The sequence below is a fragment of the Myotis davidii genome, unplaced genomic scaffold (genome assembly GCF_000327345.1).
Source record: "Myotis davidii unplaced genomic scaffold, ASM32734v1 scaffold31, whole genome shotgun sequence".
NCBI lineage: Eukaryota > Metazoa > Chordata > Mammalia > Chiroptera > Vespertilionidae > Myotis > Myotis davidii.
Window position 1 is genome coordinate 3,832,170 of NW_006283639.1, and position 23,755 is coordinate 3,855,924.

General features: G+C 35.3%; 1 protein-coding gene across 1 annotated transcript in view; it reads left to right on the plus strand.

Annotated features, from left to right (window-relative positions):
- Positions 1-23,129, plus strand: part of YTHDC1 (YTH domain containing 1) — a 33,030-nt gene extending 9,901 nt beyond the window's left edge. Inside the window, 14 exon segments of the mRNA XM_015565891.1 lie at positions 5,541-5,630; positions 6,083-6,136; positions 6,673-6,767; positions 7,951-8,059; positions 8,148-8,218; positions 8,221-8,282; positions 12,571-12,655; positions 13,631-13,797; positions 16,305-16,387; positions 17,574-17,610; positions 17,683-17,746; positions 17,857-17,919; positions 19,282-19,416; positions 22,126-23,129. Coding sequence (XP_015421377.1) covers positions 5,541-5,630; positions 6,083-6,136; positions 6,673-6,767; positions 7,951-8,059; positions 8,148-8,218; positions 8,221-8,282; positions 12,571-12,655; positions 13,631-13,797; positions 16,305-16,387; positions 17,574-17,610; positions 17,683-17,746; positions 17,857-17,919; positions 19,282-19,416; positions 22,126-22,350 — 1,340 coding nt within the window. The 3' untranslated portion in view covers positions 22,351-23,129.
- The last annotated feature ends 626 nt before the right edge of the window (positions 23,130-23,755 follow it).

Below are 23,755 nucleotides of genomic sequence, written 5' to 3' on the forward strand. Positions count from 1 at the left end.
GTTGGGGTCTCATGCAATTTCACACACTGGGCCTCTAGTATGGAATAAGGCTGTTTTTCTTTCTTTCTTTTTTTTCAGAGACAAAGGGAGAGAGAGATAGAAACATCAGTGATGAAAGAGCATCATTGATTGGCTGTCTCCTGCATGTTCCCTCCTGGGGATTGAGCCCGCAACCCCAGCATGTGCCTTTGACCAGAATTGAACCCGGGACCCTTGAGTCCACAGGTCGACGCTCTATCCACTGAGCCAAACCGGTTTCGGCACACATCTGTCTTATTTAAAGATGCTGCCAGCACTGCTACATAAACAAAATGTACTAAACATTGAAATACAAGAATAATTTTATTCTTTTGATATATAGGACAGTTACATATTTATTGTTATAGAATTCTACTACCTTAGTGGTATATTGTTAGTAAATCATATTTTTGTTATAATAGATGATAGAGCAAATGGCCAGCTACTTTCCAGTGATTGAAAACTGAAGTACTTTGAACCTTTTTTTTCTCCCCATTGACTCCTTCCACCCTGTATCCACCTATTCCAGTGCTTTCAACCTTTTGCTCACTAGAGTTTTAAGTTTGGGAGTTTAAATAGGTTTTTGAAAGGAGTTAGTTAAATTGAATAGATGAGTAGGTGGTTTTGGTATAAAAAAGTTCTTGAAAACTGATGGGATATACCTTTTATAATTTACTAGAGGCCTGGTGCATGAAATTTGTGCACTTGGGGCGGGGTGGGGAATCGGGGATCCCTCAGCCTGTCCTGCGCCCTCTCACAGTCCGGGAGCCCTTGGAGCAGTGGTTCTCCACCTTCTTAATGCCGCGACCCTTTAATACAGTTCCTCATGTTGTGGTGACCCCCAACCATAAAATTATTTTCGTTGCTACTTCATAACTGTAATGTTGCTACTGTTATGAACAAATTCTCGGTACAGCAAATCTCCGTAAATAGTTACAGACTTCTTGGTAAGCCATGAAATGCTGTTCTGATTCTACAAAGGTTGCTCTTATTCTACTGATAACCGCCATCCAAACAAGTCTGGGAAAACTGTATGGGTAAGGGTCCCAGCCTTGCTAGCCCCTTCAGGTGCAAGGACCATGTGAGCTTATACCTCGTCTCCAACAATTAATCACAAAACCAATATGTAATTATATATGTGTTTTCTGATGGTCTCTTGGGTGACTCCTGTGAAAGGTTCGTTCGACCCCAAAGGGGTCGTGACCCACAGACTGAGAACCACTATTCTAAATGCTGCTGATACTGTAGTAAGGTACTTAATAATACTTTATATTTTTGTAGAGAATGTATTTCAAATAGAACGATATCCAATAATTTTGTAAAACCTTGATTTCAAACTTACTAGAAGATACATTTTTCTATCTATATATGAGAGATAACTGGAACTATTTACTTTCACTATTGAAGGAAAATTTGCAAATTTTCCTACAAAGATCCCTTATGTGGAACATGTTTTAAGGACTGTATTTAGAATATACTTAGTATTTATCATGGAGTAGTTTCTCCTTATAATGTGCAAAAGGATTAATGAGGTAGATTTAAGGCTTTTTTATTATAAGATGTCATTTTTTAAATACAAGGGATTACAGTTTAGTTTCTTTGCCATGAGGTTTTTTGTTCGTTTTTGTTCCATGAGCTTTTAGATTTCAATTTATTTTACCTTATTTTTTTTGTAACTTTTTTTATAAAAGTGACACACCTTGAGAGTTAAAAGTTTGTTTTTTTAAAAAATATTTTTTTTATTTCAGAGAGGAAGGGAGGGGGGGAGAGAATCAATGATGAGAGAGAATTATTGATCAGCTGCCTTCTGCAACCCCCTACTGGGGATTGAGCCTGTACCCTTGGCATGTGCCCTTGACCAGAATTGGAACCCAGGACCTTCAGTTGCAGGCTGATGCTCTATCGAGTGAGCCAAACCTGCTAGGGCACTAAAAGTTTTTTGGTTTTTTTTTTTTTTTTTTTATATTGATTTCAGAAAGGAAGGGGGTGGGGGGGGAGAGAGAGAGGGAGAAACATCAATGATGAGAATCATTGATCGGCTGCCTCCTGCATGCCCCCTACTGGGGATTAAGTCTGCAACCCAGGCATGTGCCCTTGACCAGAATCAAACCCGGGACCCTTAAGTCCACAGGCGATTGATGGTTTATCCACTTAGCCAAACCAGCTAGGGCTAAAAGTTTTTGTTTTGTTTTTTAGATGACTTATTGTTCTTATGACCTGAGAATAATAGATGGGAGAGGAGATCATAAACTTAAGAGCAGTGGAGTTATTTATACAAAAAATGATGAAGAACGCTTAGAGATTTCTCATGGTAATGGTAGATTTAACATTACATAAAAACAGTTGGACAGGATTTTATTTGTGTTCCTATTTTTTTTTCTTCTGCATTGTCTTTGTGAGAGATTCTTTTAGTACTTTGAACCATAAAGAGTTTTTTAGTTAAATTTATGGGGTAACGTTAATTACATTGTAGACATTTCAGGTGTACAACTTTATAATACAGCATCAGTATACTCACCACCCAAAGACTAAGTCCCCTTCCATCACCATATATTTGACCTCTATAAAGTATAGCTTTTAAATAACCATATATATATTTCATCCTTAGTGAACAGTTCATAATGGTTAGATGCCTACATACTACTCAGAGGAAAAATGAAAAGAAACATGCTAGGATTTTTGAAGGAAATGATGTAAAAATATTTTAAGGAGGTTTTAGTTTTTTAGTTTCATGTGGATATCTTACTCATTCAGTGAATAGTTGCCTACTATATGCAAGGCACTGTATAGGAATGTGTAGTCGGTAATGAAACAGAAATGCTTTAGAAAGATAATTTTGCATGTGCACACACATTCTTGGTCATTGTATACTAAAAGATTCAATCTATTCACAAAGTTAGGTATTATTCAAAGCCAGCCTGCCTGGAAATAAATTCATTTCTCTGTAGCTTGTTATTTGAAATAATCATTTTGTCCCCATGCTTGCTAGCTGTAAATAGTCTTGGCTTGGCTTTGTAATTGTTCGATTATGTGCTGCTTTGCTCTTCCTTTCAGCTCTAAATTAGGAAAATCAGTGTCATTTTCAAGCTTCTTGTTACAACTATTTGGAGAAGTAGTTATTAGTAAATTACAAAGGGAAAGATGCTTAAACTAAAAGGAACTTAGGATGTCTTGGGAGTTTTCCATACTAAACCTAGAATCCCCTTTAAAAAATATTAGTAAAATTTCTTTCCGAAAAATTGAAAATTGGCTCAATAAGAATAGAGTTTAGGGTTTGTACTTCTAAGTTACAGTACATACATTTGAAACTAGTTTCTACCGCTCAGTAACTGTGGGACACTGGCCAGGTTATCTTAACCACCCCTCTAAATTGAAGTTTCCTTTTCTGTTAATGAGAATAATGGCATTGTGTATTGCAGGAGCTTGTTGGGAGGATTAAGGGAGGTAATTTATTTAAAGCTTTAAAATACTCTATCCTATATAATAAAAGAAAAACACGTAAATTGTCCCTCCGCTACGCTCACCAGCCAATCAGGAGTGAGCATGCAAATTAACCCAACAAAGATGGCGTGTTAATTTGCATACACAGGCACCAAGTAGAGCAGGAGAGCCAACAGCTTGGGGGGACGTGGCTCCCTCGGTCACTCCCCAAGCTGCTGGACTGAGAGCAGAGCAGGAGAGCTGGCAGAGAGTGGAGCGGCTTGGGAACTTGGCTCCCCAAACGCCAGATGGAGAGCAGAGAGGGAGAGCTGGCGGCTTGGAGGACTCGGCAGTGTGGGAGGCTGTGGGATGGAGACAGAGCAGGAAGGGAAAACCAAGAGCGCGGGGGGCACCAGGAATTCTGGGAATAGTAGTTCAGGTGGCAGCCCCAGGACCTGAAGTGGAAGCCTAGAGCGCGGGGAGCACCAGGAATGCTGAGAATCGTAGTTCTGGCGGCAGACGGATCTCCTAGACCAGTGGTCGGCAAACTGTGGCTCTCAAGTCACATGCGGTTCTTTGGCCCCTTGAGTGTGGCTCTTCCACAAAATACTGCTGTGCCTGGCCCATGAAGTTTCAGTTGCACTGTATATGCGCGCCCGCACATGGTATTTTGTGGAAGAGCCATACTCAAGGGGCCAAAGAGCCTCCTGTGGCTCGCGAGCTGCAGTTTGCCAACCACTGTCCTAGACACTAGAGCAAAGTGAGCCTGGATCAAGTTACTGTTGCTTTGGGGGATGGAGGGAAAGCAAAGGTGAGAGACATAAGTAAAATCAGAGTGTCTAGGAAAAACTAAAGGGAAGATACCCTAAAACTTCAGGAAATCCCCACCAGTGCAGCAAAGGAAAAAAATGCCTCTATTATTCTGTAAGCAACAAACCAAACTGGGTTGGGAGTCTCAGACACTTAGCTCATATGATTGCAAAGACAGACAGAAACTCCCAGATTGGAGAGGGTACAGGCCTGGCTGAGGGACCCACTCCCAGTGCACGAATCTGGGCCCCAAATAGTCATATAATAGGAGATTGTATACAAGATCACTGGTGATTATATTTCTGTTTTGTTTTATAGCTTTGAGTCTGGAGTTCATTAGTCATCTAAGATAGAATGAGTTGGAATTGTGATGAAGCCTGATAGTATACTTTAAAAAAAGAGGACCTAGAACAGTGGAACCTGATACATAGAACAGAATACAGTAAACTTTATTGAAAGAAAAGTTGGGTTTGCTTTGCAGATCTTCCACCCCCTGTTGAAAAATTTTGAGACTACCTTTATATATAGGCTAAGTGGTTCACAATTATGGGCATAGTAGAGGCCCAGTGCATGAAATTCATGCACGGGTAGGGTCCCTAGGCCTGGCTGGTGATCAGGACTGATCTTGTGGGCCACCAGTAGGGCAATTGGGGGGCCCCTGCTGGAACTCACCTTGGGCAGCATGGCACTGCCTGCTCGCCGGTCCTGCCTCCCAGTCACCTCACTGTCGCTGCTGCCACCGCCAGTTGCCTCCCTCTACAGGAGGCAACTGGCGGGGTGATGGGGGTGGCGCTGGCCTGCTTGCCAGCTGCCCCTCCCCCAGCCCCCCCGCTGCCACCTGCTCACTGCTGGCCCCACCCCCAGCCACCACCGCTGGTTGCCTCCCTCTGGTGACTGGTGGGATAACCTGGGGCCCCCTTTGGCACTTGCCTTGGCTGGCCTAAGGTCTGTGGGCTGGGGGAAGCTTCTACATTGAGCGTCTGCCTGCTGGTGGTCAGTGGGCAGCATAGTGACTGATCATTCCACCGGTCATTCCACCTTTTGGTTGATTTGCATATTAGGCTTTTATTATATAGGATTTTTTTTTTTAAATTGGAATTGGTGGGAGAAACAATAAAGTGTCCTTAGTTTTTGAATAGTCTCTTTGAAATGAAACACCTCATTCTGAGGTAATAGGGTTGTCAGGAGATAGATTAGCAATGATTAATATTTAGACATTACACAAAAGTACAACGATACTACCAATCCCTATGTTGTAATGTTTTAAAAAATCTTGTTTGAATTCTTTTTAGATGAGAAAAAGAAAGAAAGAAAGAGAGCTCGAGGTATCTCTCCAATTGTTTTTGATAGAAGTGGAAGCTCTGCATCAGAGTCATATGCAGGTATTCTCATTTTACCCTTTTTTGCAATCATATCTGATTGATTCCAATGTAATCTGCTGTAGAAAGTGTGTGGAGGCTGTAGTTCAGTGTGAACTTGTTGGTGGCATGTTCAATGTAATAATTCTAGAGAAAACTAAGCTTTTTCTTATTTTAATCCTGTTCTGTTACTGCTTAAGTGGAATTTCACTTTTTTTTTTTTCTTGGAAGATGATGATTCAGTGACTAGTTTTCTGAGTGGGAAACTGTTCAAATATACATATTTTTTAAAAAATCGAAACAACCCAAAAAAGCAAAACACTCGTACACATTGAGAAGTATTTTTTTGTGTGTATGTGGGTGCTCCAGAAAGAATAATTTGTCTTAAATGGGAACTTTATGTGACAAGACTGTAGAAATTTTGTCTTATCTCTATTAAAGCTCAATCTGAACAAATGTACTTTGGCTAAATACAGGTTCAGAAAAGAAGCATGAGAAATTATCATCTTCCGTTCGTGCTGTCCGAAAAGGTATCATTTAAATTTGAAATTGTTTTCATTGCATGCTGCATAAAGCCATTATTTTGCCTTATTGGTTCTTCATTGATAGTTGGTTTTAATGTAGTAATGTTCTGATATATTAATGAAAAAAATAATGTCTTACATAGAGCTCCATGTTCATTTACTCTGTCTTTTAGAACAATAGTAAACATATTAGGATATGTTACAGTTTTGGGGGCACAATGTATTTTTTAATAGCATAATAGTCTACTAATCTTTAAAAGAATAATCTGATGAAAGAAATCTATAAAATTTGTAGCCATTATCATACTTAAATATGGATCTGATATATCAGAACATCACTGGATTAGGTTTACCTTTTTGCCAAATGCTGGTTCTTTTCTTTGCTTTATTATGCCTTGTGGCTTAGCTTTATAGGTTGAATGGGTGACTATGAATTTTTAAATTTTATCTGGGTTATGGGGGGCTAATTTCAGTTAGTTACACCCCTTTGTGTGATAATGACCTCTCATTAATCAATTTGGATTTCTTTTTTTTTTCCCTAGATCAAACAAGTAAACTCAAATATGTCCTACAAGATGCAAGATTTTTTCTCATAAAGAGTAACAACCATGAGAATGTATCTCTTGCCAAAGCTAAGGTATTAGCGTCAGTTCTATTAAAATTATCCTAATCTTGAAAATTTTAAATGGGAAGGCCCAATTATTAGCATAAGATAACTGTCATTTTTCATAAAAGCTTTAAAGGTTCAGAGCAATGCCACTTAGGGTCTGCTTTGTTCTTGGTTAGGCAGTCTAATAGCAATCTGAGTTTCCTTTTAATCTTTTAGACTTAAATCGTATGATTTTAGAAGCCAGATTATCATATTAAACAATATGTATTATACTTTATACTGTAAAAGATGTGTTTTTGTTGATTTTTGTGTTTCTATATTCAATTGCTAACTTACTTGTACTAACACTTTTTTAAAGGTTTCTTTAATTAACCAGTTTTTGATTTATATTGATGCTTGTTTTAAATCTTGAGATCTTTAAAAAAATTCATTTCTATATGGAGAGCTTCTTTTGTTTTCAGAAGTAAGGTCACTGGATTTAGAAGAAAAGGGAAGAGTTAGTTTAAAGGTCCACCCAAGGAGTGGAGGAGTGGATTTAGGCAGAATTAAGCATTTAGTGTGAATGGGTTTTAGTTTGAGCAGATTAAACTGAATTAGAGCTGTTGCCTGACCTTAACATTCTCTCTCTTTTAATCATAACAGAATTGCTTCAAATGCTTTGAAAATTAATTATGTTCTGGCTCTATGTAAAGAACACAGGCCTCTTCAGTAAACCTATTGATACATAAAACTTTGAACTTAGGTAGAAAAACTCATAAATGCTAGAAACTTGACAGAATTCTTCACTTACGGATTCACAATAATTTTTAATTATTTTGTCAGTTTTTCAAGACAAAAAATGTATGTGTTGTGATTCACCTTCAAACAACATGTTTTTACTACAGTAAATGGCTATGATATTAAAATATTTGTAGGGAATTATTTTTATTACATAGAATTCTAGTCCATAAGATTTGAATACCCCCCTCCCACATGTGTTTCTCATTGTTTTAATGATTTTGCAAAGGTTGGTAATTTTCTCTGTATTTTTCCTGAATTAAAAAAATATTACATTATTTTGACAACTGATAAATAAGACCTTTCTTCATTATAGCTTACATGAATTAAAGTACAATAATATTAGTAGTTTCGTTTTTTATAAATATAACTGGAAGTATGAAAGATTTACATTAATTACAATCTATATGATTTTGTTACATCATTCATATAGGGTGTATGGTCCACGCTGCCAGTAAATGAGAAGAAATTAAATGCTGCATTCAGATCTTCAAGGAGTGTTATTTTAATATTTTCTGTCAGAGAGAGTGGAAAATTTCAAGGTAAAGAATAAAAATAATTTGGACATACAAAAACATCGATTATCCTGTATTAGCATTTTCATATTATGTTGTGATTTAATTCCCTTAGGATTTGCAAGACTTTCTTCAGAATCACATCATGGAGGATCTCCTATACATTGGGTGCTTCCAGAGACAGTAGATATTTGCTTCTGTTTAATGCTAAGATGTTGGGAGGTGTCTTTAAAATTGACTGGATTTGCAGGTAAGTAATAGAGCTGCCTTTGTTTTGAATGAATGGGTTACCAGTTGGGAATGTTAAACTCCATGGTTGTTGTTTAGTTTTTATTTCTCTCTCTTGTTTTTTGTTTGGGGGAGGTCTTATTTCTAGACTGATTTGGATCATAAAATTGAACAACATCACTATGATTAGCTTGTCTTGTTTATACCTTTATAACCTATTACAGGATGCAAAGTGCAAAGGTTTCTTTAGTCGAGTTTTATGTACTTTGTTCTCTGTTAGTAATATAGCAGTAAATTTATCATGAATTAGACAATTGGTTGGGATGTTATCTGGCATATATCTATGTAATGTTAATTTAACATGTTATTTATTTACTGTGGAATGGGAAAATTCACGGCGACTTTGCTGATGTTTTAGAGGTGGCTAATTTAGTTGTAAATAGATTGTGTTTTTTAAGGAATTTAGCAAACCATGCTAAGTTGGCGTTGTGATCTTTTGGAAACTGGAATAATTAAGATCTAAATATGTTTATAACAAAAATATTTACTTTGTACACTGGGTTATTGCCACTATTATGTCCTTACTTAATGATCATACATTGTTTAAAAAATGGTTAAAGAAGTAAATTTAGTTGGTACAAACAAAACTTTAACACTACATGAAATGGACAGTCTCCTTTGGAGAACTGCAAAATGGAGAAGGCAGGAATCTTTTATAGAATAAAGAACAAGGAAGAGACAAATAGGAAATACCTGGTTGGCTATTTCTACATGATCAGTCTTGTTTGGACTAAGAAACACTGTCTAAGTCAGCTGTGGGCAAACTACGGCCCGCGGGCCGGATCCACCCATTTGAAATGAATAAAACTAAAAAAAAAGACTGTACCCTTTTATGTAATGATGTTTACTTTGAATTTATATTAGTTCACACAAACACTCCATCCATGCTTTCGTTCCGGCCCTCCGGTCCAGTTTAAGAACCCATTGTGGCCTTCGAGTCAAAAAGTTTGCCCACCCCTGGTCTAAGTGAATCTAAGTTTCAGTTTGTGATCTGGCACCTCCATGTTGGACCTAGAAAGTTATTTAAACACATGTAGAGCTAATTATTTAAGTGAACTCTATTATCTATAAAATTAATTTTAGTTAAATAAAAGTTATCTGAAAAAGACCCTGCTAATGTTTTTATAAGTTATATGTTGCCTTAGGAGATGGATTTTGATGCGGATGGTGGAATTGGATAAGAATAAGAAGAGCCGAAACCGGTTTGGCTCAGTGGATAGAGCGTTGGCCTGCGGACTGAAAGGTCCCAGGTTCGATTCCGGTCAAGGGCATGTACCTTGGTTGCGGGCACATCCCTAGTGGGAGATGTGCAGGAGGCAGCTGATCAATGTTTCTCTCTCATCGATGTTTCTAACTCTCTATCTCTCTCCCTTCCTCTCTGTGAAAAAAATCAATAAAATATATTTTAAAAAAAAGAATAAGAAGAAAAGGAAGAACATGAAAACAAACTGTAGGGGTGGGAGGGTATGTGGGTGGCATAGAGACTTGCCTTTTTTATGAAGCAGATAGTAAAGAGAACAAAAGGCAAAGATAAAGAGTAAAGTGGCCAGCCTAAGGATTTAAACCTTTACTATGGGACAGTGAGGAACTTTAAAGATACAAGGGCAATTATATAGTGAAAATAGTGTATTAGGTTGATCGTTAATAGAGTAGCAAAAAGCTGTATGCATAAAAATATATCATCTTTACTCTTCATTACTTTCGAGAGGCAAAAATTAGAGGCAATCTAAATTCTCCCATATAGGAAATTGGTTAAGTAAATTATGATTTGTTACTTAAATGTAATATGCAGAGATAATTATCCATGATACAAAATGGAAATACAACACATGAAAAAAAAATAATGTTGGACCATAATGTCATGATTGTAAGAGTGTAGATGATATAAATTCAGGGTTTTTAAATATAAATTCATAATTTTTAGAATTAAAGTGAAATTAAGTTATAATTATAATCAATAAAATGTAAAAAAAGTTTCTAGGGAAAACAAGGTTCCAGTTATTTCTTACAGAGATAGACAGTTATTTTTTGGATGGATAAAATTGTAAAAGCCTAAGGACAAGCTTTTTAATCTATGTTTTTATTATTAGAAACATTAGTTGTGTTACTGGAAATAGTTGGAGATGATGCTTTCTTAAGGAGTAGGAGCAAAATAATCTTCCAGTTTTAGATTGGCTTCAACAAATTTTGTTTTGAATATGACTTGTTCTGTTGACCTTATTTTCAGATTATTGATAAGCAAATTTGTTTCTAAATTTTAGAAAGTAGGCTTAATTTATTTGTAGATTATTTTCATATTCCTCTTCATTGACTTATTGGCTATTTTACCAACTTGTTTGAAATGTATTTATCAAAAGAAGAGGTACAAACCCAAATTATTACACTTACTAAGATTTTGTGCGCTCTTGTACCACTTTTGCGGGGGGTGGGGTGTTAGGTACTTCTTTGGTAATTTTTATTATTTTGTGTAAGAATATTGGTCTGTTTAATTATTGTATTTTTACTGAGATCAAGTTTAGTAAACTTGATTTTTCTAGAACATCATCTCTTTCTTCCAGGTTCTGAAATTTATTTGCGTAATATTGTCCAAGGCTGACTTCTATGAGTTGTACCACTCTTGATGTGTAATGTAAGATGTATATTAGACTAAGAATCCTAATCTGTTAGTACCTAGTGAGCAAATTCATCCCTCACCATCCACTTCCCTTATACATTCACATCACAGAGCAAGCTACCTTGTCACTATAACTTTATATATACTCCTATTTCCCTGTAAATGTCAGTTTTTTTCTAAGGTTTCAAAATGTATATAAAATTTGAGCATTCAATATTTATCTTTAAGAATATTCATGTAAGATTAAAATAAATGGTTACATAGCTTGTCCAGTGGACCAGCTTACTTGTTTATGCTTTTTCTTTTCCATTTTGTTTTTGCTCCAAGCCCTTTTCATTGCTTTAAATGTCGTAATCCTTCCTGCCTTACCATTCTACATAAGGCATTTTCTGACTCATTTACCTTTTAGACTTATACCTGTGCTACTTTTTCCAGGAAGTTTTCTGATTATTTTTCTCTCCAGAAGAGATATGACCATCACATTAAAAACAAAATAAAACTTTTGTATTCTATTTATTGTACCAGCTCTTTTATAGAATAATGGTGTGTGCTTATTTATTTATTCTTTGGTAGGTATTGAAAAAAAGAGTAAGAATGAAAACAGCTCTTGACCTTATTTATCTGTGTATATTCTTTGGCTGAGCAGTTTCATTTGCATTGTAGATATACTAGTTTTTTAATTAAAGCATTTATTTAATTACTTATTTTATGCACGAATAAATAAAACCGTATCAAATGCTGTTAATTTTTTTTATTACTCCTTGACAGCTAACAGGCATTCATTAGATATTGTATTTACTTTCAGCACTGCTATATTGATAAAGAACTACAAAAATAAAGCCTACCTTTTTTAAGTTAGACCATTTTGCCCTATGGCTCAGAGAAGAGTTAGAATTTAAAATTATATCGAATACTGCACTATAGTATAAGTGGCATAATTAATATATGCAAATTATAGATTTGTAAGTAAACATTTATATTAAGAGTCATTCTATGGATAATGGGTAATAATCGCCATATTTAAAGGGGGAGGTTACTTGAATCTGGGAAAGCAGCCCTGAACCAAGGATAGGGCATATTTTGATTCTGTATTAACTACCTGATTAAGATTCAGCTCTTTGTTAATCATTTAATAGAAAATACCGTTTTTTTTTGAGGACACAGAATCAAGAAATATACTAAACATTTTATATGTCCTTTCATTTGCAAACTACTTAAATATGAAGTAGGTGGTAATATTATTCTTTATAAGATGATGAAACATGGGTTCAGAGAAGTTGAGTGAGCGGGAACGCAAACACCAAATTGTCTTGGTTTCTAAGCCCATGTTCTTAAGCACTGTATTCTGTTGTTGTTTAATTTCTTTATTGTTTAAAGTATTACATATGTCTCCGTTTCCCCCCATTGACCTCTCCCTGGAAGAGTATTTTTTAGCTGTTTTTGAGCACACAAAGTGGAGAGTGTGGAGAGAGTGCATCTCTAAAGGAGCTCTTCCTGCTGGGGAATCAGCTCTGCCAGTCTCAGTGACTCTAATTTTTAGTACATTTAAGTCATGAGTAACATATACTACTGAACGTAGTGTAAGGTCTTTAAAGGATTCTGCAAAAGAATATAATTACTATTACTTTGTATTTAGGCGTGAATTACCCTTCACTAAGTCAGCTCATCTCACCAATCCTTGGAATGAACATAAACCAGTAAAGATTGGACGTGATGGACAGGTTTGTTTGAATTGATTCTTTAAAAAATACATTTAATCAACCCTCTTTGAGATTGAAGGACATTCTAAGCCATTTCTGTAAGAATTTGGAAGCAGGATTAAGAGAGAATGTTCTTATTTGGGTTTATGATTATTATGGTTATGACTTGTTAATAAGACCTCCATAACGTTAGAAGCCTTATTTGGTACTTTCATAATACAATTCAAGGAAATGTTTTTGGAGAGAATTAGCCTGATTTTAAATGGCTTATCATTATGTTATTATTGATATTCTGAACTTTGTACTAGTATACATTTTAGAAATACCAGTTAACATCTTTGCTTATGTTCTCTGAATGGAAGGAAGCTTTATAAAAAGATCAGTACATGTACTGAGATTTTCAAATCTGCTAATGAAATTAAAAGTACAGTTATTTAAAATAAACCCAAACCTTTGACCCTCATAGTTTCTGTAGGTAATTTTGAACCAGAAGTAATGTTTTCATTGCTTATAATTGAAAATGTTGATAATTGGAAAATAAAACTTAACCTTTAAAAGCCCACTGGTAAGTATGCCTTCATAGTTAATCTAATATATTTAAGGGCACTTAGTACTTTATAACTGTCAAAGTTGTTAGCACACAGTAACATAAATGTTTTTCCTCCACTGTATTGAGTTGTATGGTTGGGTTTGTCCTAATATTTCTGTATTAATACAAAGAAATAATTTGCAGAAGACTATTGTCTCAAAGTTTTACACAACTGCATTTGTATATTTAACTTGGTACGTTACACCTTTTCATTTTACCTTTATTAAATACATGAGACACTGTTGAAAGATTTAAACCTCTCAAGTTTATTGGAATCCCATGTGATCACCAACTTTGGGAAGGAAACCTCCAAAACAGTCTGTTTTTGTTCTTGTACATCATGAAAATACAAATTTATTGAAGTTTCTTTTATTTTCATCTTGTAACTTACTACTTTCCTATTCTAGGAAATTGAACTCGAATGTGGAACCCAGCTTTGTCTTCTATTTCCCCCCGATGAAAGTATTGACTTGTATCAGGTCATTCATAAAATGCGTCACAAGAGAAGAATGCATTCTCAGCCCCGATCAAGAGGACGTCCATCCCGTCGAGAACCAGTCCGGGATGTGGGAAGGTTAGAAACGTTCTTTGGACTGATAGTAGGCACATGTGTCAGAATAACATGATGGAGGAATGTGATTCGTCAAGTTTGTCCTGCGATAAAGAAGAAAGAGAAAATCCTCAAATCAAGCTGCATGGACTAGTTTGTGGCTTCATTGAGGATTTCACATGGTCACCTTGGTCTCAGTCATTTTTCAAGAGGAAAATGGGGATCTTTCCTTACAGAAAAAATTATTTGCTAAAGAGTAATGACCAGTTTAGATTAGTTAACATTCTGATAATACAATGTATAAAATTGAAATGAGGTAGGCCTTTGTTGCTCAGAACAGGCTAGAAAGGAGGAAGTCTTTATTTGCAAAAAATGTTAATATTTTGTAAAAAGCCTTTTCTTGCAGGTGTGTCTCTGGATAAGCCTTATGAGATATGGGACTTTTATAAAGGATCACTAATATTTTTTCAGAAGATGACGCCTCATTTTAGAGGATAAAATATTTTAAGTTATTTTGATATTCAAGAGGAGCATTATTGGGACTGTCTCAAATTTTATCACCGTGATGTGTTATCCCCATTGCCAAATATTCTCTAACATGTACCCAGTGAATTCATACATCTTGCTGAGCTTCTGAAAACAATAGGTCCTTTCCAAAGGGGATCAAGTGGCCCTGGGAGACCCGGCAACAAACCAAAAAGAAGGGCTGTTGCTGTGTCTGTTTACAACTTTTCCAGATGCTGGCAGTACCTGTGGACTTAAAGTGTTTTTTAGAGGATCGCCATGGTTATTGATCACTACTTTATGAACTAAACATCATTTTCCAGGAAAAGGGGGTTTAACTTGTTACAGAATTGGAGAAGTCTTTGCAAAGGACTGATTTAAGCCCTTCCACCCAACACCTTCCCCTGTATAGATTTGCATACAGCTAATCTAAAATATTCTGCTAAAGACTGTTGGATGTATGGTTGATGAGATGAAATCTTTGGTTAAGTTTCCTTTTGATGGAAACATCCTGTGGTAGGTACAGATAATCCAACAAGAGTCCCCATTTCTTTGAGCTTAAAAAGGACACTGTCAAGTAGGTAGGAGGAAACCTGGCAGAGCCCCCTTATTTTTGGCCTAAAAGGACTGAACACCAAGATGTCTTTTGAAGTTTTAAACTAAGAGGTTTCCAGTGCAATACAGTACATACAACTGAAGTTTTTACCTCAGTTTTGCAATGGACTGCAAACTATACTTATTACACCACTACACCTTCTCTCAAGCCTGCCAGGGCCTCCATATATGTATGTGGCTTACAACTTAAAGTCAGTAGTTGGACTACTATATGAACTGTTACTATCATGTTTTATACCGGTCGTAAATGCACTTCCCAAACTACAAGAAAGCGGTATGTTTATTTTTTAAACCAGCTTTTAATTTTCTTAGTCTTATTTATTGTAGATACAACTGTGTTATTCTGTTGGGGGTGGGGCTTGGGGTTATTGCAATTACAGTTTACGTGAACTTATGTTGCAAAAGTTAATGAAAGCAGTTAATATTCACAGAAATAGCTGGGAAACTAGTGATGCCAGGTTATTTGACAGAGTTTTTGATAGAGTTTATTAGACATTAAGGATAAAAAGATATTTATTATCTAAAAAACTTGGATTTTTAAAAATTTTGTGTTGCTCTTTTGTAAATGCTAAGTAAAACGAAGTGTTTAAGTGTATTACATTAACCATTTAGATTTATGAAAGACTTAGTAAAGAGCAACACTGCAGAGTAAAATTTCCCCTTCTAAAGCATACACTTTGAACTTCTTTTATGAACTCTGTTAAAACTCTGCCCCATTACTTGCCAGTTCTATTTTAAGACATTGTCTCTGGAAGAAATTCCTTTAATTTTAAAATGTTATTAAATACAGACTTTTTTAAAATAGAATTAAGATTATCAAAGATTTCCTGTAAAGTCACTTTTTATAAGTATCAAATTTTCTGTATGATGATGTAAAAAGTATAATTTTGTGCAAAGCAGAAGAAAAATATTTAAGAAATTCTTAATTTTGTTGAGATTCATCCTAAAATGACGTTAGTAAGTTTAAATATATAGATTTTAAAGTTACCAATTGTATAATGATGATAGAGTTGTTTTTTTTCCCCCCTTTTTCACCTGAATGGAGACTTTATTTGGGAAAGTGTATTGATTGTTAAACTGGATATTTATTTTAGTTTGAGGTTGGTTCATTCACTTTTGTTTAGAGTACTAAAATGTGATTTATGTATTTTGAGCAGGGTACTCTTTCCAACTGCCTCATCATAGTGTGAGGATTGCAGAGAATATCTGCTTCCAGCAATACATTTAAAGATTGATTTATAGTAATACGAGGAATTAAAATTTAGACATTTTAAGATTATTTATCACAAATTTGGGTGTTATTTTAAAGTAAAAAATGGGCAATCCTCTGTACTTCTGTCAGGAACTCTTACTTTGCTATTTCTTCTCCCAACAGTTTTTGGTTTAATTTCTAATATGTCTAATTTGTGTAGGCGTCGACCAGAAGATTATGATATTCATAACAGCAGAAAGAAACCAAGGATTGACTATGCCCCTGAGTTTCACCAGAGACCAGGTTAATATTTTATAATCCTGCAGATATTTGACTTAAATTTCTAACCACCACCACCACAAAAACTTCTGATGTAATGTGTAGTTTTAAAAGTGAGAAAACTAGGACATGACTACTTAAACTTTAGGAAATTAATAATAGTCCTTACCTAGTAAAACATCCTCTCCTTTATTAAGGTTGAATAAGCTATTCTAGTGTGACTCATGAGTCTGTTAATTACCTGAAATTGCTAATTTATAATTATTGCGCAAGATTAGGTGTAGTTATGGAAAACAATCTTATACTCCTTATGCTTTTTAGTCCCTATGATATTTAGTATTTCATGTGACATAGCTTTGATTAGAAACTGAAATTATGCTTCATTTTTCTAAGTAAAAATCTTTAACTTCATGTAATTAGAGAGGAATGGGAAATATTTTATTTATAATCTGAAAGCCAACTTTTAAGTTAGTCTTTTCCTTAATGGAATTTAAACAAGTAAAAACTATTTATGAGAAGATATTATCTTAAACAGTGTTACATTTATAAAGATTAGCAGTTTGGGAATTGCTATTAGTGAGCATTATTAGTGGCTTGATAAACCTTATTCTCCAAAATGGGATATTACAGAGAGTGAAATTAATTTTTCTCCATTAACATGGCCACGCAAAATGTTTGTGTTTTAATTTGCTGAGTCCATACGAAAAGAAGGTGGGAAAGAATATTATCACCATGGTTCTTTCATTTAAAATGTATACATCTTTATTTTTGCAATTTTGTTATTCTTCCCTTTAAGTTTACATTTTTTAAAAGTATCCTGTGGTTGATCTAGCAAGACGCTGTATACTCAGGTAGAAGGTAAACATTTGTTTTAAAGAAATTCTATTACAGTGTTCTCAAGATACTTTCTCTGCCCTTTCTTATGGTGCAGAATGAAGAAATCTTCTATCTAGTGAAATTGGGGTGTGGATTTAGAAGATTCAAATGAAAACATTTCTAGCAGTTTATAATTCTGTGGTATCAGTAAATTATTACTTCCCAGATTATCATGCAATCTAAGAAGAAAATGCAAAAAATGGAATAATTATAGTATCACTTAGTAGCATCACTGTATTCATGGGAAGAATTGAGATGAGTGGTAAGGAAGGTTTAATTATGATGCCATAATAAGTATAAATTTGATTTACTAAAATGCTTGATGTTTGAACAGGGTATTTAAAGGACCCACGATACCAGGAAGTAGACAGGTAAGTTGGGTTCACTCTTGCTTAGTTTTGAATTACATTCTTGGAACTAGTTTATGAATTACCTGAATTTAGTTTCACAAATCTTATTCCCAACAGACGATTTTCAGGAGTTCGCCGAGATGTGTTTTTAAATGGGGTAAGCATTTCACTTCATGTATTAAATGTACATAAAATCAGGATCTGATTTATTTTGTAGTTCTGGGTTTGATTTCTATTTGTTATTGACATTATCATCTTTTATTTTAGTCCTACAATGATTATGTGAGGGAATTTCATAACATGGGACCACCACCTCCTTGGCAAGGAATGGTTTGTATTCTATTTTTGCAAGTTATTTAACTTTATTTGCAGTTTCATATATTTTGAGTGCTTATGTGGAATATGATTGTTAACAGTTACCAATTAAGAAACTTAAAATATATATCTTTGGTAGTAAATAATTGCATGCTGTTTTTAAAACTAAAGACTAACAAATGATTTGATTTGTGTTAATAGCAGACTTAATTGATAAGGATTATGGTTTGTTATTGTAGTGGCTAATGGTGTAAACTCTCCCTGGGTTCATATATCTTCTAAATTCTGACCTTGGGCAAGTTTTATTTCTTTTTTAGTTTTTCTTGAGTGTAAAACTCAGATATTCCTTCATTCTTTGGCTCATCAAACTAATATTTATTACTCCCTCTCTGTAAGGCATTGTGCTTGCTCTGGGTATACATTGGTGAATGAAATGGACATTATAACTATCCTTGTATGGCTTAAAATTTAATGGATCCTTGTCAGTCTCATAGGATTGTGGAGAAGCTAAACTTACAGAATACATGTTCAGTAAGCTTTTCACACAAAATAAGATTAATTAAACCCTGTTTCTAATTTTTTCCTTTAAGAAAGCTGAATATTATTTTTAGAGTATATTTTAAGGTATTGAGGATAGCTGAAGCATTAATTCCCAAGATATAAAAAATTTGAAAATTTAAGTATTTTTTATTTCTTACCTTTTAAAAGAAAATAATTTAACACTTAACGATATTACATACAGATGAATTACGAGGTTCGTTCTTTTAGATTCTATGAAAATTTTAAAAAATAAAAATATGTAATAACGCCTTGGCACTAACAACGAAAATGACCTTTGATTTGCCCTTAATTTATTAAAAGTTCATTACCTTCTGAAGGTTGGTTTTTTTGTTTGTTTGTTTTTAAGACTAGGTTTTTACATTGTGGTTACGATGACTGATTCTAGAGCCAGAATGCCTCATGTTGTGCCCCAGCTTCACCTCTTAGCAGTGTGATCTAAATCAAGTTACCTAATTAGTTGGTAACTCAGTGTCCTCTTTTGTAAAATAGGAATAATAGTACCTATCTCATAGGGTTGCTATGAGAATTAAATGAGACGTGTAAAGTGCTTAGGATAGTGCCAACTCATAGTATGTAAGGGATCACTATTTTTATTAGTATTTAAAGGATATTGTATAAAAGTATAAACATTAAATCTTAAAAGATGTGTAACTAGAGTTTAGAGTTTATTACAGACATAATTTCAACAAGCAAATAAAGGGTATTTTGAAGAACCTTTATGCCATCAAAGTAGATCGAATTATTTGTTTGGGGTGGGTGGTTGTTTTATAAGGATATTTGGTACATGCTTATGGAAGTGGGCTTTTTTTTTTTTAGGCTCCTTATCCTGGAATGGAACAACCTCCACATCATCCTTACTATCAGCATCATGCTCCACCTCCTCAAGCTCATCCCCCTTACTCAGGACATCATCCAGTACCACATGAAGCAAGATACAGAGATAAACGAGTAGTAAGTGCATGGGAAAGCAAAAGTGAAGGAACTACTTAGAATTCTGTAAATAATTTAAATATGGAGGCTATGATATTATGTTGAGTGGTGTTTCATATTCTTACTGCAGGCTGTTTTAGAGTAATTCACAACTTGTTTTTAAAGGGGCCAAGCCCTTTGTATTATTTAAATAGACTATTTCTTCTGATCAAACACAAATTCCTTAAGTTAAGGCAACTCCTACATACAACTCTTAGATAATTTCCTAGGGGTATATAGTATACGAGGATATTTTCTTTCTATACCACTGTCTTTAATTATAGGTGTGTAATTAATATTATTGCAAATAAGACATTTTTAAAAAATACATTACTGATTTCAAAGAGAAAGGGAGAGGAAGAGAGAAACATCAATGATGAGAGAGAATCATTGATTGGTTGCCTCCTGCATGCCCTCTACTAGGGATGGAGCCCTCAAACTGAGCATGTATCCTTGACCAGAATAGAACCTGGGACCCTTCAGTCCGCAGGCCAATGCTTTATCCACTGAGCCAAACCAGCTAGGGCGCAAATAGACATTTCTAAGCTTTTTGTATATTCTGACTAAATTAATTTTCATAGGACAGATGGTGTATATTTAGTTAATAGATAAATCTCCTATCTCATTTAGTCATTTGTTCCTATCAAATTTTGTTAAAATTAGTACCAAGTGAATTGTTTCATTTCTATCTTTGATTCTTAGACTGATGCTAGCAGATAACAAACATATTAATAAATGCAACAGAAGGAGTAAATTGTACTTTAGTAGTTACTGGTTCTAATAATTTCATATGATTGATATGAAAGCTTTTTTTATCACTTCAAAAAGGGATAATGAAAAACAATCTCTAGTTTGAGTTTATTGGGTTTTTAGTATACTAATCATAATCAGACTGATTTTGTTTATTGAGTGGTATTCAATTTTTTTCCCCAATAGTACTTTTATTTTTAAAAGTGAAGTTGTTTCCTGGCACTTGTTAACACAATTTCTCTGTATGTAAGTTTGGTAGTCTTACAAGCGTTTTTTGTTAAAATCGGATATACAGTTTGAAATTTCACCCACCAATACCTACCTCCCCAAATAAATACTCTTTTTCTTCCCACTTGGGTGAAGAGTATGTATATTTCAGAGGGTCAATATGCCCAGTAGTTTCCACCCTACCCTGACTTTGAGATGCTTTCAGCTGTTGTCATTTATTTCCTTATCCCATAGGTTTTTCAACCTTTTTTATCTCATGGCACACATAAACTAAAATTATGTGGCATAACAAAAAATATATTTTTTGCTGACCTGACAAAAAATATTAGTAGATATAATTTTTATTGCTTTACCAAAAAAAAAATAGTAGTAATAATAATAATAATTACCTTTTTGTTCCAAGGTGACTTTTTAAAAAATAAGGTGCCTATACTTGTGTATAAGGATTTCTGGTACCAAGAATTAACCCATCAGATAAAACCTTATTATGTGACATGACCAATAAGATGAAACTTTATATATTTTTTTTAAATGTGTTTTTATTGATTTTAAGAGAAAGAAAGGGAGAGGGATAGAGGGATAGAAACGTCAAGGAGGGAGAAACATTGATGGGCTAACTCCTGCATGTCCCCACTGGGGATCAAGCCTGAAACCCAGGCATGTGCTCTGACTGGGAATTGAACTGGTGACCTCTTGGTTAATGGCTCAACCACTGAGGCACACCAACTGGGCAAGATGCAAGTCTATTATATGACCTATATTTTTATGGTTCAAGACAGGGCACTTAACGCTGGATGGCTGTTGTTGACATTTTTTTATTTGACAGTCTAAGGGAGAAGAGGTCATTACCCCTGACTAAATAGTCAGGTATTGCAAGTTTTAAGGCACACCAGTTATAAATCACTTCTTATTAGGACCTTTAATAATAAGTTTAAGAATCCTAGCTGAGTAATGTTTATATAATACTCACATATATGAAAGATAAGGTGGAATTGTGTTTTTTAATTTGCTGTGTATTTATGCTGACTTGGGAAAAGTCACTAAGTAAAGGTGAGAAGTAAGAGTAGAAAGCTAGAGCGGTGGTCAAGCTTAGAATTACTAACAGTGATCACTTGCATCTCACTTAGATCGTTGTTAATCTTGTCCTCAGCCTTTCGTATATTACTAGCTTTGTGTGGAATAGATTCCAGAATCTTACCTGCAGTACATATTTTCTTAAAATTCTATCAAATTTCATAAATTGTCATCAACAGTGGTTTAGTTGGAAATCTGGATTGTGAGAATTCCTAATTTCACTTTAAGAGGTTAGAGTTTGGTTCAAGTTAGCTTGTAGATTCAGAGGAGGAAATTATCAGTAGGGTTTACCTGTTACAGGAAAACATTGATGACATTTAGCATTATTGTCAGCATGTATGCATGATGTGGTTGATGGTCATTAGTAGGTGATTACTTTGGAAACTGCATGAAATGATCTTTAATGAGATAGGTATAAACCTCTGTTGTAGGTATCTAATTAGTTAAAACCTCAGAGTCCTGTTTTTAAATGTCAGAATTACATTCTGTGAATTAGTCTGTGAATTACATTCTGTGAATTACTGCATTAGTGCATTTCTCTAGATTCTTTCTTCCTACAAGACGATAATTACAAAATAGTGACTCAGATATTCCATTCAATTTTTGACATACCTAAGCAATTTCTTTTACCTTTTCTAGCATGATTATGATATGAGGGTGGATGATTTCCTTCGTCGCACACAAGCTGTTGTCAGTGGCCGGAGAAGTAGACCCCGTGAAAGAGATCGGGAACGAGAGCGAGACCGCCCCAGAGATAACAGAAGAGACAGAGAGCGAGATAGAGGACGTGATAGAGAAAGAGAAAGAGAACGATTATGTGATCGGGACAGAGACCGAGGGGAGCGAGGTCGATACAGAAGATAATGAGCTTTTGGAAGCACTGATTGTTTAAAGATAAAAAAAAAAAAATCTTGTATTTTTTTTTGTGTGTGTTTACAAGTAGTAAATTTATTTTCAGCTGTCTACTTAAAGTTCATTGTGTAGAAGGATTTATTATGACTCTATTTGTTCCAAGCATGCAGTATAATAAGAACTGGAAAAACTCAAATCCTCCAAAAAATGCACAGTTGACAATTTGAGTTGACACTTTTATTGGGGGCAAAATGGAACAGTCCACAAATGTAGATATTGATTTATTCTCCGTAAATGTTCATCTACTTATACTGTGTTCATCCTAGCGTTATTTTTTTGTTTGCTTTCTTTCCTTTGGATTTTGATTGATAACTGCCATGATATTTTGCTTTGATGTGTTTCTACATGTAGTTGCACACGGTTCAGTAAAAATGCTGCTATCAAGTATGCAATTATTGAAGTATGATGGTTTGACTGTATGGCAGTGTTGTAGCAGCCTCTTGGTTTCTCCCTTTCCCTCCTTTTTTAAATCTTAAGTGACTTTTTATTTTTCTTCAGTCTTCAATGATGAGAGCAATATTATGAAGACATTTCGATCTAATTTTTAATCTTTTTCAATAAAAAAATTCCTATGTTCAGTAGCATGGTTGATGCTATTGTTTAGCCTTCCCCTCCAAACTAAACATTGGCTTGGAATGTTCACAACTTGCTTGTGTGGCAACAGAAGATAATTCCCACATTCTACATTGCTACTGTTTTGTATAAAATAAATTGGTAAAGATTGACAATTACCTGTTGTATTTCTTTCTTGTCTTGATGAAAGTTTGTTTTCTTATGCATTGGTAGACATAAAATAATGTTTTGTGTTTAGTAATTGTAGGAAGTTGTTTGCCTGTTTTTGCATATTTTGCCAGAAATGATTGACCTGAGCCAATTATATTAAAAGTTTACTTCTATTTCTAGTGTAAGAACTAATGATACACAGTGGAATTATGTTGATATTTTGTTTAAGCATTTATCTGACTAGAGGCCCAGTGCACAAATTCATGCATGGGTGAGGTCTGGCCGGCTCGACCCCAGTCAGGGCAGATCGGGGCTGGGCCTGTCGGGAGGAGATGTGGGAGGTTGGTTGGCCGGCCAGCCCGCCCCAATTGGAGCCCGATCAGATCCGGGCCAGCTTGGGGAAGGGGCCACGGGCGATTGTCCAGCGGGCCCTGCCCTCAATTGGTGTTGGGGGACCAATTGGGAGTGGGGTCAGCCATGGGGAGGGGCCATGGGTGGTTGGCCGGCTGGCCCTGCCCGATTGGGGTGGGGGGGCTGATATGGGGGGGGGCGAGGCAGGGGGAGGGGCTGCAGGAGGTTGGCAGGCCCGGCCCCCTATTGGGGTAAAGGAGCGATCGGGTAGGGCAGGTTGGGG